Source organism: Alosa sapidissima, chromosome 24 (assembly GCF_018492685.1).
Source record: "Alosa sapidissima isolate fAloSap1 chromosome 24, fAloSap1.pri, whole genome shotgun sequence".
Classification (NCBI taxonomy): Eukaryota; Metazoa; Chordata; class Actinopteri; order Clupeiformes; family Clupeidae; genus Alosa; species Alosa sapidissima.
Window position 1 is genome coordinate 6848765 of NC_055980.1, and position 13960 is coordinate 6862724.

General features: G+C 47.9%; 1 protein-coding gene across 3 annotated transcripts in view; it reads left to right on the forward strand.

Moving 5' to 3' along the window:
• Positions 1-13960, forward strand: part of plce1 (phospholipase C, epsilon 1) — a 73962-nt gene that overhangs the window by 43857 nt on the left and 16145 nt on the right. For 2 of the 3 annotated variants that reach the window (XM_042082204.1, XM_042082206.1), the window contains 15 exons: positions 3667-3812; positions 4247-4505; positions 4998-5227; positions 6769-6795; positions 7390-8134; positions 8592-8774; positions 9109-9226; positions 9456-9642; positions 10152-10274; positions 10583-10719; positions 11807-12045; positions 12287-12348; positions 12677-12842; positions 13303-13410; positions 13844-13960. In XM_042082204.1, coding sequence (XP_041938138.1) covers positions 3667-3812; positions 4247-4505; positions 4998-5227; positions 6769-6795; positions 7390-8134; positions 8592-8774; positions 9109-9226; positions 9456-9642; positions 10152-10274; positions 10583-10719; positions 11807-12045; positions 12287-12348; positions 12677-12842; positions 13303-13410; positions 13844-13960 — 2847 coding nt within the window. The remainder of the gene's footprint in view (positions 1-3666; positions 3813-4246; positions 4506-4997; positions 5228-6768; positions 6796-7389; positions 8135-8591; positions 8775-9108; positions 9227-9455; positions 9643-10151; positions 10275-10582; positions 10720-11806; positions 12046-12286; positions 12349-12676; positions 12843-13302; positions 13411-13843) is intronic. The other variant, XM_042082205.1, reaches the window with a different exon arrangement.

The window sequence follows — 13960 nt, forward strand, 5'->3', positions numbered from 1 at the left end:
GTTTATCCCTGCCGTTATTTATGCCTGGGGCTTGCCAGAGGCCTCCGTGGTGGAATGTCCCGGGCCCTGCCAAGTATGCAGCATGTCCGGGCCGCATACCCCTCCAGCCCAGTCACCCATTTGCACAACAGCATTATTTAATTCCTCTCAAGCGCTGTGCGTCGACCGCCGCTGGAACTGTAAGCCAAAACGCACGGCACGGCACCGGCACCTTTTTACGCAGACAGGGTGTCTGGTGTCCGACTTTGATGTGGAGGTGGGGCATGGTGTCAGGGGGCCAAGGGATGAAGGAGGTGGTGGGTGGGGTTGCGGCCCTCCGCAATGCTCTTTGAAGTCCTCTCTTCCTTTTAGCCCCCAACTTCATTGACAGTTAAACTGTCCCGGAGGAGACGTCCCTTGCGTGCCTCCTGCGTGTCTGTCACTCTTACGCAAGTGCTGGTGTTATCGGACTGGACAGACTGTGCTGCCACTGGGCTCATATCTGTGTGTGTGTGTGTGTGTGTGTGTGTGTGTGTGTGTGTGTGTGTGTGTGTGTGTGTGTGTGTGTGTGTGTGTGTGTGTGTGTGTGTGTGTGTGTGTGTGTGTGTGACTGTGTGTGTGTGTGTGTGTGTGTGTATGTGTGTGTGTGTGTGACTGTGTGACTGTGCTCCTCGCTGAAACAGGAGACCACCAGTTTGAACGAGTGCGAGGGGCATCAGAGCAGCTGAGAGGCTGTGAGTTTGTTTGTCACTGCGGGAACAGGACAGGACAGGACAGGAGAGCGTGAAGGAGGGCTAGAGGACATGAAGTATTGGAGTGAGTGCACTAGAGTGTACTGTGAGGAGGAAGTGTCCGTGGAGTAGGGACAGCAGGGACATTAACGGGGTGACCGAAGCAGTGTTCAGAGAACTTCTGATTCTTGATCTATCTTTTGGTTATATTAAAATCAGTGGTAATAATGAACCCAAGCATGCTCTAGTGAAAGCGTGTTTAGTGTTGTAGTGCAGGACACAAGTGGCTGGATGTCATGCCAGTAGAGCGGCAGGGTTCTGTACAGAAGTGCCCAAAACAGTGGGCTTTAGACCTCCGTCTTGGTTGCAATGATCATTGGCAATAATACAGTCAATTCTACCCACATATTAGTTGAAAAACACTTGCCACTACAGGGGCTAGACAGCATCTTGACTTAATGATCTGGATGGCCCATATTTGCTATGTTCTAGCTCCACTACAACTGCTAGCCTACTGCCTACTGCCTATGGTTTATGTTCTTTGTTTTTTTTTGTTCATGCTCTGCCACTATTTATGGTCTAGCAGCACCACCATGGCTGAGGAGTGAAGTCAGTGATGTGTGAAGTTGACTGGGTCGCTGGGTTGTTGGGGAGAGTGGCTGGTGTCTGAATGCCGTGTGTGTGTGTGTGTGTGTGTGTGTGTGTGTGTGTGTGTGTGGAGCTCAGTCATGTGGAGGGGAGCCACCGGGGGGGGGGGGGGGGGGTGTCTAAAGGGCCCTGAGTGCTGAATGCACGCGTTCATAGTGTTCCTTTTCAGGGTCAGGGAGTCAGCTGACCCCCACGCACGCGCCCACACAGCAGCCACTACCCCACCTGTCTTTCACACGCACAGCAAGACTGGACACCTACCCACTAGACACGCTCTGGATGCCCTAGTGAATGTTTTAAGGCAACTTGCTATAATATGTTATGGCCTTGCTTTTGAATGGATAGAAAGAGCCTGGATGTGGGGTAGTAGTCAAATGTTTAGGGGAATAAAAGACAGCAGTATCAGAAGCAAGATCTTTCCTTTTTTAAAAAAAAATCAGTCTTTTCCCAGAACAAAACCGTTGTGTGGATGTCCTCATCCCTGTAGATGCAAATCTTGAATTCAAGTCTCGCGTGTCACCATGTGTCTTGCTGTCCAAGGTTTCTCTTTTAACCCACAACATGTTGCTACCCTGTCGGAACTTTTCACGCATCAGCATTCACACTTCATTGAGGACACCCCAACCATCAACCCCCTGATAGGCTGGACAACTGTATGAACACAAACCCCACCAGTGGCTGCTATTAAAAAAAAAAAAAAAAAAAAAAAAAAAAACACATAATAAATCTTAGTCAGGGCAGAATTGAGTAATTCAATAGTTTGCTGAGTCATCTTATGAAAAGATGTGATCCCCTGATCACTGAAGAGAGACAGATGTTTATTTATATGCGTCACGTCTCAGATAAAGTCCCGCTCCAGTGTTTACTGTATCAGTGTTTAAGTTACATCAGCCTTGGACACTTTCCTGGAAATGGATTAAGGCTGTTCCCTGATGTTCCTGGCTGTTATGAGCTGGACTGTTGTTTTCTCATACACAGAGGACATTAGGAGATTTTCTCCCTTTTTTTTTTGCACTGATCAGTGTCATGAACTGAACTGTCAAACTACAGAAGGACTTCAGTTTACTCTCTCTCACAGTATAAACCATTATATTGAATGTTTATTTACTGCTCTAATGTCATGTGGGAACAGATGATAAACGTTAAGGTCAAAATGTTTAGCTATCCCCTGGTGACTTAGTACTAGAAGGCGGAGAGATTTCATGTAGTAGAGATGAACAACCGAGGGGTAATGTGAGCCTTTAATCTAGTTATCTATCTCATGTCATAACGTATCTCTCTGATCATGATGATGTAGAATCAGAGTGTGCAGAGGGAGACTAATATATAATGTACTGTGAAAATACATTATCTCAGGACGTACAGTATCTGCAGTATATTAATAAGTCTCCTTGAAGGTTTGTTTGACTGTTGAGCTCTAAACTCTGACCTCTACTTTAAAATGTCGACCTTCAGCCACGTTGAATCGGTTGACCTCACGTACCACCCGTAGCTGGGTGCAATGGAGCTCACTCACACTCACCCAGTATTTACCCCCAACATCACACCAGCCTCAGTTCCAGATCATGAAGAAGTGGGAGCGTCTGAGAGCTGAGCAACAGAGCGGGCATTATCAAGCAGCGCTCCGTTTTAATTAAGTCCAGATAAATGTGTTTACCTGGGCCTGCCTGTCTGTGTGTCCACTGGCCTGGCCAGCTGCGCCCTGCTACCTCAACTTCAACTGCTCCTTCAGTCGCACGGTGGTGGGGGGTGGGGGTTTGTGTATTTCCGTCCCTCCTCGTCCAGGCTGAATCAGGAAATGAGTCGCTCTAATTTCAGAGACCGTTCCAAGGACTTTGGGTGCCAGGCGCGCTACGAAAGACCGACTTTTAAAAATAACATAAGTGTATTGACAGAGCGAAATTTATAAAATTGCCTTTCTGATTGAAGTTATAGCTGGCAACTATTGCTCTCCTCGCTTCTTAGTAATGTGTGGCCCTAACAATGTACTCTGGTCAACAGGTTCATTTGCCATTTTTCCTCAGCATTATGGGTTGAGTTTCCCCTCAGACAAGCCAAGGAAAGTTTTCATAATTGAATTTTTAAAAACCTATATGGTCTACTAAAAGGCTTCTCTACATGAAGAATCCTTGGCTATGTGTGTACTGTGTGTGTGTGTGTGTGTGTGTGTGTGTGTGTGTGTGTGTGTGTGGTAGTTTCTCACTATTTAGTCAAACTAAATACATTTCAGTAATTTTAGATGACACATTTTTCAAATCAAAAGCACAGTGATTGTAGCAAGGTGTACGTGTTCTGTCTTGTAATGTAGGTGAGCTCATGGGTGACGTGGTTGATTCTGACGGCCGGCTCTATGGAGGAGAAGCGTGAAGTGTTCTCTTACATGGTCCACGTGGCGGACTGCTGCTGGAACATCGGCAACTACAACGCCGTCATGGAGTTCTTAGCTGGACTCAGGTGTGGTGCTTCAGAGATTCCTTCTTTGTTATTCATTGTTATATCATGTCCATTGTTTTCATTGGGTGGACTCAGTGGTGCTGGTTTGATCACATGTTAACATAAACTGTTGCATATGCACTGTACACATAATGTATTATTTGGTTTAGTGGTTGTTTCTGTTAACTGTGTAAATCTGTATTATATAATTTGTATTATACTATAGAGCCGATGATGCACAAGGCAATGTTTTGAGCAATTTTGCTAGGCAGTGTATTGTTGTTCGGGCAATATTTATTTATTTTTTGTCTGGAGAAATGTAGTCATCAGTAGGCAAATTGTCATGATCATACAATCAGAAAACATGGAACTGGCAATGTGGTTGCCCAGCAACATGGTTCAAAAATTGCCCCATGTGTCATCACCTTAATGGTCAACCCTGTCCATGCCTCCAGGTCGCGTAAAGTCCTGAAGATGTGGCAGTTCATGGACCAGGCGGACATCGAGAGCATGCGGCGCCTGAAGGACTCCATGGCCCAGCACGAGTCGTCGTCCGAGTACCGCAAGGCGGTGCACCGCGCGCTCCACATCCCCGGCTGCAAGGTGGTGCCCTTCTGTGGCGTCTTCCTCAAGGAGCTCAGCGACGCCCTGGACGGAGCCGCCAGCCTCATCGGCCTCCGCCACACGCTGGACCCCAAGGAGGACACCGTGGAGGTGAGGAAGAAAGGAAGGAGAGGGTTCATAGAGAGGAAGTAGACGCTAAAGTTGGATTCATGGGATGGGTCAGGGAAAGGCTTAGGGTCAGGGCACGTGTGGGAATGGAGGAGCTGTTGGAGAGGGATATGGTCGAGGATGGAAAGTAAGTTACAAGGAAAGATTTGGGGAGGGTGTGGGCCGTAGCACAGTGGCAGCATCCCGCATCACATGCAGGTCCAGTACCCATGACCAGTCCAGTGTCCAGAACCAGGTTTGGCCAGAGGTCATTTCTGAGGTCATAACAATGAGATTTAAGTAGTAGGTGATGGGGAATTAGAATTAAGGAAAAGATTTCATTAGTCTTCGTAGAGGTCAAAGGGAAAATAAGTCAAAATGTCCAAACTGTTCCAGCTGCAGAGTTTTTGGATGTATTGATGTCTGAACTCCCTGGAAAGCAGCTTGTTTCTGGAGTTACTCTTGAGGACTAACGTCTCTCTCGTCCTCGTCTAGTTTGTGTCCGACTACAGTGGTCAGCCCAGCTTCCTGCAGCGTGCCGGCCCCGACGGCCTCCACAGCGCTGAGAAGGAGGCCACGGTCAGCAACATCCTGCAGACCATCCGCAGCTGCCACCGCAGCCTGGAGAGCGAGGAGACGGCAATGACCACTGACGGCGACCCGGCCAGCGGCGCAGACAGCCCGGCCTCACGCTGCAACTCTGTCAAGGACCGATACAAAAACCCGTACGTCAATCTCCTATGACTCTTTCTGAGGTTGTTGCAGGTATTTAAACAGTTGATGACTCAATGTCTCTCTTGTTCAAACTAGTCTGTACCATTCTGACCATGAATAGGAAGGAGCACTAATTGGCAGGGAGAAAATGGAGGTCTTTGTACTCCACAGGCACATAAGGACAGTAGGGGCAGTAGAGGTCAGCCCTCCTCTTTGTGGGAAATCTGAGGGTCATTATTAAGTAGCTCTATTAGGTCCAGTGCCACTTCAAGTGTGAAGGCCTTTTGAATCTCTGAGGTTGAGGTTCCTCTGTGTGGAATAAAAGACATATTGTTCACAAGGTAGCTTTTCCAATTCACTTTCTTTTTAAGTTGTACTGTACGTCTATTGTCTGTAAAGTAAAAGTTTCCTCACTACACAGACTGTTTGGTCCGATGGATTTGATAGAATCCTGAGGGAACATTACAAGGATATTGTTTTAGTGTGAGCCGAGCAAGTGTTATTATCGGACCCATGAAACAGAAAGTCAGCAGTGTGTGTCTCAAAAAACATTGCTGGACAAAACTGTTGTTTTTCCTTATAGTCTAGGCAGATGTCCTGAGAAGACCTCTCAATTTTCCCTTATGTTTTCTTTTCTTTATTCTCCTTCTTTTTTTCGAGTAAGGACAAGATTTTCCATGTACAATGCCAGCTACTAAATAAAGCGGGCCGTGTTGCCCGGCAGTAAATTGTGACAGAATGGGAAACACACTCCCGGAAGAGAAGCTCGTGAGCACTTTTGTCTTCTGAGGGGAAAAATGCATGGGGGCCTTAGCTCTGTTTGTCGTCAGGGAAGACAGAAGATCAGCATAGCCTCACACACACACAGTCATGCACACATCCTCATAGACACACACACACGCACTCACGCACACACGCACACACACACACACACACACACACGCACGCACACAAACATACAGTGCACCATAGAGGAGGAACATACTCTCTATGTTCGTTACACATATCTACACACACACACACAATCACACACAATGCATTTGCCGGAAAGACACATAATAGAACTCTTTTTCTGTCACACACACACACACACACACACACACACACACACACACACACACACACACACACACACACACACACACACACAGTCCAGTCCAGTCCAGTCCAGTCACACTCATAATTAACATTAATGGCTGCCGGAGATTCCGGACAGTCTCGTGGCCTCTCAGAGTGAGAGCGTTTGTGCTTCCGCCTGCACAAGCTAAGATCCTGTGCAACACCATCACTTTCTCTCACCCACCTTTCTTCTCCTCCCTCTTTCCACCCCCACCCCCTCTCTCTCATCCTCTTCCTCCCCTCTCTCTCATCCTCTCCCTCCTTTGCCCCTTTCTCTCCACTCTTCCTCGCCCTCTCTCTCTGTCTCTAACCCTTGCCACTCTTTCTTTCTCTCTTCCTCTCTCCTATCCATCTATCCTTCCATCTCTCTCTCTTCTCTTCCCCTTTCCCTTCCTCTCTTCCCTCTGTCACTGCTTTCTCTCACCCCATCCAGGAAGAACTCTCATTCAAACCGTGTTGTGTAAGTCTTTGTGTGCACATACATGCTCTCTCTCTCTCTCTCTCTCTCTTCTCTCTCTCTCTCTCTTTCTTTCTTTCTTTCTTTCTTTCTTTTTCTCTCTCTCTCTCTCCCTGTGTCTCTCTGCTGTCGGCTTGGCGTCCTCTCTCTCAATCCCTCATAAGATGGCCTAAGACTATGCATGATACTTTTTTTTTGTCCCCACATTTGCCTAAGAGCAGCCAAATGCATTGTGGGGAGCATCCATTAATGCTACATCCTCTAGCATGTTTGCTATAATAAATATGTCTTCGCAGTGGAATGAAGAGCTGCCTGACTGGTCTGTAAGGGCTCTGGTATAAGTGTTCTGCATTAAATGTGCTTGTTTGCACTAATTCACAAGCCTGGTGCTACATAAAGCAGGTGTTGACATGCATGTTAGGCTTTTATGTCTAAAGTGACATGCACATGATATGTAATGTAATGTAATGTAATGAAATTGCTTGAAGACTTTCTTTCTTTCTTTCTTTCTTTCTTTCTTCCTTTTTTCTTCATCCCTCTCACTATTTGTCTGTCTCTCTCTCTCTCTCTCTCTCTCCAACTATTCACATGAAACAGTTTCTCCATTGGTGACCTCTCGGATGCCGAGGTCGAAGGTCAGGACCAGATCGGAGGCTCGGAGCACTGCGGTGCTGAGAGCGACGGCGAGGAAGACAACAGCACTGACCCGCTGGTCATCCCCGAGGACGCCCATGGCCCGTTTGGCCACGGCACGGAGCTCATCCCCTGGTACGTGCTGTCGCTCCGCGCTGAGGTCCATCAGTTCCTGCTGCGCGGAGCCACCGTCATCCACTACGAGCAGGAAAGCCGGCTGAGCGCCCGCTGCTCGCTGCGCCTGCTGCCCGACAACGGCATCCTCGTCTGGGGCCGGCCCCGCAGCGGCGGCTCCCTCCCTGGAGCCAAGGCCTCCGACCCCCTCCAGGCCCCGGGAACCAGCGGCGGGAGCGGCAGCAGCAACAGCAGCGGAGGCGGCGGCATAGCCGCGCTTGGCATGGGTCTGACGGAGGGCGCGCTGGACCTGGCCTCGGTCAAGGCGGTGTTCCGCGGGCACCCTGGTGCCGACGTGGTGGCCGTGTGCACGCAGCACAAGCTGAGCATGCTGAGCTGTGGCGAGCACGCCGTCTCGCTGCTCCACGGCCACGGCACCACCGACAACCGGCTGCTGCACCTGGTGGCGCCGGGCCACACGGCCCGCATGCTGCACGAGGGCCTCCAGGCTCTTTGCGCCGCCGCCAGGAGGATGAGGCGCTTCCCTGACCAGCGGCTGCAGTGGCTCCGCAGACAATACATCAGCCTCTATCAGGTAAAGGCCCAGTACATCAGCCTCTATAGGCCCATTACATCAGCCTCTATAGGTCCAGTACATCAGCCTCTATAGGCCCATTACATCAGCCTCTATAGGCCCATTACATCAGCCTCTATAGGCCCAGTACATCAGCCTCTATAGGCCCAGTACATCAGCCTCTATAGGCCCATTACATCAGCCTCTATAGGCCCATTACATCAGCCTCTATAGGTCCAGTACATCAGCCTTTATAGGCCCATTACATCAGCCTCTATAGGTCCAGTACATCAGCCTCTATCAGGTAAAGGCCCAGTGCATCAGCCTGTTTTGTGTGTGTTTTGGTTAATTGTGCATATCTGTCTTTATCACTGTGCATAATGTGTGTGTGTGTGTGTGTGTGTGTGTGTGTGTGTGTGTGTGTGTGTGTGTGTGTGTGTGTGTGTGTGTGTGTGTGTGTGTGTGTGTGTGTGCGCAGGAGGATGGTCGGTGTGAGGGCCCAACACTGGCCCAGGCCATCGAGCTGTTTGGGGGGCGGCGGTGGAATGCGGGCAGTGGGAGTGGCACATTAGGAAGGGGCGGGGACAAGGCCGGATCTCAGAGGAGCAGCCCACTGGGTATCAACACCGTCAGCAAGAAGAAGAAGAAGCCGCTAGTCAGGGTGAGGACAGACACACACACACACACAGAAAAACACACTCACACATGCAACCCAAAGACCGACTCGCACACTAGTCGAAATAGGCAGAGGCATAGTCACAGCCATACTTTTTCCCCAACACTGTTGCATTCACCATAAAAGCACACAGAGGCTCAGAACATGAGCTGTCATGTGCCAAATGGCTCTGTTTGGTGTTTTCTCCAGGGAGGACACACACACCCACACACACACACACACACACACACACACAATCACCCCTCATACGTTCAGTGGTGAAACATGACACATAATCCCACACTCAGTCCTGAGTGCTTGTGTTTGTTGTGGTCTCCAGGAAAACAGTGGTGAGGGCACGGATGACGAAATGGTCATAAGGAAGACGCGCAGCTGTAAGGAGTCGCTGGACAGGAGAGAGTCCGACACGCCGGACGGACATGACCCAGAGGAAACAGGTGAAGAAACTGCACAGCTCTGGGACACAAAGGCACTTAATACTGCAGAGAAAATCACTACAATTGCCCCATTGTCTCCACTTGGCCTTCAATCGAAAACAACTGTTTGTTGTTGTTTGTTTTTTGAGTATTGTTTGACAATTTAACATTGTATGGCTTGAGCATGGCTCAAGGTCGACTCTGTTATGTAATCATCTGTGTCTGTGTGTGTGTGTGTGTGTGTGTTTAGAAGACAACAGTGTCTCTGGTCTTCCCGGACCCTTCTCCTTGTCCAATAAATGCCAGTCCCCTGGTCCTTCTCTTTCCTCTTCATCTCCCTCCTCCTCCTCTCCATCTCCCGGTGGCACGAGCACCTCCCACCCCATTCGTCCACACTCCTCTCCCATCATGGCCTGCAACGCCAAGGGTCAGCTGAGGTGAGCACCCCCTCCCCCTTCCCCCTCCGCCCCCAACATGGCTCTACCCTCTCCGCTTTTGGTCAATATACACATACATCAGTGTTAAGTAGCAATGTCAATTGTAATTGATACTATATGAATTGAAATTGAATTTAGGTAATGTAGGATTCAAGTTAATATTAAGTAGTGTCTGAGGACATATCATATTAACTTGGGTCTAGAATAAACTGTTTGTGTGTGCGCGTGTGTGCGTGTGTCTGTGCGTGTGTCTGTGTGTGTGTGTGTGTGTGTGTGTGTGTGTGTGTGTGTGTCTGTGCGTGTGTCTGTGTGTGTGTGTGTGTGTGTGTCTGTGTGTGTGTGTGTCTGTGCGTGTGTCTGTGTGTGTGTGTGTCTGTGCGTGTGTCTGTGTGTGTGTGTGTGTGTCTGTGCGTGTGTGCGTGTGTCTGTGTGTCTGTGTGTGTGTGTGTGTGTGTGTGTGTGTGTGTGTGTGTGTGTGTGTGTGTGTGTGTGTGCGTGTGCGTGGTCAGTGCCTGGGGCAGCAGGTCGTGGCATGGCCGGGGGAAGGACTGCTTCAAGGGCTTCCAGAACATCATGAGCTCCGACACCACCATGAGCTTCGTAGAGTTTGTGGAGCTCTTCAAGTCCTTCAGGTAAATACACACTAGTGTGAACATGACATGAGTCCAGCCTCGCCTCCCATATGGGCCTCCAAAACCACTATCCTCAGAGAATAGCTTAGTTAGCATCTTAGCATTATAATGAACAGCTGTGTGAGATGAAAATAGCATAGATGTGATTGTTTTTATGAATTTGTGTGTACCCCCCTCGCTTTTTCTCTCTCTTTCTCTCTCTCTCTCTCTCTCTCTCTCTCTCTCTCTCTCTCTTCTCTCTCTCTGCAGTTTTACTGTGACCTTGTCCTTTGTATTGTCTTACCGTCATCATTGTGTTTGGTGTTTAGCATCCGCAGCCGTAAGGACCTGAAGGAGCTGTTTGACACGTACGCCGTCACCTGCACCCGCTCCGACCCCGACTCCCCCTCCCTCCACACAAACCTCAAGGTCGAGGACAAGGTCACAGGACAGCAACCAGACCTAGGTACAGTTGGAGTACAATATAGCACAGCACAGGAGTGATATTGGTCACCAGACAAAAGGAGGAGCTGCAGTGACACTGTTAGATGTAGTAACTGGCTTCTAGAGTGTTCTAGATGACCAACTCAACTAGCAGGGTGGGGACCTCCAAATGAACTTCACAGTAGCATGTGTGATCAATTCACCTCTATTTTATCCATCTCTTCAGCTGCATTACTAAAAGTGGAGATTGGCCTATCAATCTCTAATGGCTAATGAGTAAATGTTGTTGCTAATGAGTAAAAGTGCACTGCCTTTGGGTCTGTTGAATGGTTCCATTTGCATGTAAATACTGTGCAGGCTCCATGCAGTTTCCAGTTTAATTCAGGAACACAGCAATCTCTCATCCGACATAATGATCTGATGAGATTTAAAACCCCTGTCAAAAAACACTTCAGAAATTATAATTGAGTTACAACTGCTTGATGTGATTCCGAATAGATAAATGAAATGTCTCACTTTGATGACATGTTCATTTCTCAAGAGAGGGCTGATCAGTGGTCAGTTCCAGATAGAGGTTTAGAATGTAGCACTGCAATGAGACTCAGCTATAAGCTGCTGATGCACAAGGCAGCTTATTGAGCAGTGTTGCTGATCAGTGTTCCTGACTGCTGTTGTTTTAGCACATTCTCATTGATATTTGCATATTTGAATCATTAGTAGGCAAATTTAGCCGGTTATGTGGTTGCCAAGCAACATTGCTCCAAAAGGTGCCCAATTTATCATCATAACCCTTAAACAATGTTGTAAGCAAAAGGAGTGGACAGATGATGATTGTCTGCAGGGATGCAGACAGGTTTTGATTTGGATTTGATATTTATTAAAATAATTATTGAGACTCAGTATTGTACCTACCAAGCCTTTGATGTTTGCGAAGAGTGACTTATTTATTGCACTGTTTTGTGTTTGACTTTAAGTTGTGGTGAATGGTAGTGAGGGTAGTGAAAAGGTTCATTCATCTGTTTTTTTGTTTAACTGGGATTGATTGGGTGATCTTTATGGCAGTCCATGATTGATTTGATCACATATGTCCCCCCTCTCCGTCTCCGTAGACCTGCTTACACGAAATGGCTCCGACTTGGGCCTCTTCATCCGCTCGCGGCAACCGTTGCCTGACCACCAGAAGCAGATCTCAGACGCCATCGCGGCGGCCAGCATTATGAGTAACGGCACGGGCGTGGAGAACGCCTCGCTCGGAGTGCTCGGCCTGTCCGTCACACAGCTCAGCGACTTCCTCGTCAACTGCCAGGGAGAACACCTCACCTACGAGCAGCTGCTAGGACTGATTCAGGTCAGCAGAAAAAAACTACATTTCCCAGAATCACCTTTTCCTGGATCTGAGTAAAAAAATGTATTCATGCTAGATTGAATTTGAATTAGATAAAAGATACTATCATTGATCGCGAAGGAAACTCTCTGCATTTGACCCATCAGTGGTTAGTGAATATAGATTAGCTACAGTATATCATAGGAGTGAAAGATATGTAGTGGACTGAACAAGCATATTAATCTCTCTCTATCTTCCCATGAAGAAATTTGAACCTTCAGCAAGTATGCGGCAGATGGGTTGGATGTCCTTTGAGGGCTTTGCCAGGTACGTTTCCATTTTAATGAAAATCGTCTAGAAACCTTTTCCAATTGAATGGCTGTTATTAATTACATACAGTACTAATACTGGTGGTTTGTTAATTACATGTTAATAGTGGTCCACAGTAAGTGTACATATTGGCCATCTCGTCCACTTAAGGTGTAACTACTGTCCACTATGTAGTTAGTCCGTATGTACATTTCATATTGATTACTGTCATTATTGATTGATATTGATTACATCACAATCTCCATCATTGTTACTCCTCATGTTGGATTCTATTGTATTGCAGTGTATCAGGCTAACATGGTTGACACTGTGCCATCGTCCTTAGGTTCCTCATGGACAAGGATAACTTTGCCTCTAAGCTGGAGGAGTCGGAGGTGAACCCAGAGGAGCTGCAGTACCCGCTGTCCTTCTACTACATCGAGTCCTCCCACAACACCTACCTCACCGGCCACCAGCTCAAGGGAGAGTCCTCCGTGGAGCTTTACTCTCAGGTGGGAGCCCAGCCAAGATCTGTACACAAGGGTGGAGCGAGGTGGTGGTTTGGGAGGCGGGAGTTCTGGGCTTGTGTCGCGGAACTTTTCAGAGGTTAAGAGCGTTAAGAGCGAATAACGAAAAGGTTCTAGAAGAAGATTTGCTCTAGTCCTTAAAGTAGAAGCCTAAAAGGTTTATTCCTGGCCCCTGGGGATATGTGAAATTATGTTTTGTACTATTGTGTGTAGTTGGTGGAATTGTATTTTTCTCAAATGAATGCATGGCATTCCATTGTAAGATAATGTGAGTGGGTTGTAATGTTGCTGGTATGTTGTGGGAACGTTGCAGGTGTTGCTGTAGGGCTGTCGCAGTGTGGAGTTGTAATGTTGCTGGTATGTTGTGGGAACGTTGCAGGTGTTGCTGCAGGGCTGTCGCAGTGTGGAGTTGTAATGTTGCTGGTATGTTGTGGGAACGTTGCAGGTGTTGCTGCAGGGCTGTCGCAGTGTGGAGTTGGACTGCTGGGATGGAGACGATGGACTGCCAGTCATCTACCATGGCCACACCCTCACCACCAAAATCCCCTTCAAGGTAGGAACTCTTCTCTCTCCAACCTAGGCCTCGAGCTGTATGAAAACGAAAATCCCATAATACACACACACATGCACTCACACATACACTCACGCATAATCACCATAATTTACCACTTTGTTACAACAAGTGTTTTCCAAACATCTCGCCAGAAGATTACGTTTGAAAATTAGCCAGTTGGCTGACAGTGGCAGATTTATTCAGATGTTATGTTATGCATGTTGTCCTTATAAATAAATAAATACATAAACATGAACAAATGAAAATGAAACTATGATAATAACCATCATCATAATAAGTGCTTCCTCATCAGGAGCCTTTTAAATGTGCTTCCAAGGATCCTGATGATAAGTAATAGGCTGGAGATGAGTGGTGAGCAGGGCTGGAGGGTGTTTGTGTGTTTGGCTGATGATGTTGATGTTGTTGGATGCAGGATGTGGTGGAGGCGATAAACCGGACAGCGTTTGTCAACTCCGAGATGCCGGTGATCCTGTCCATCGAGAATCACTGCTCCTTACCTCAGCAGCGCAAAATGGCGGAGATCTTCAAG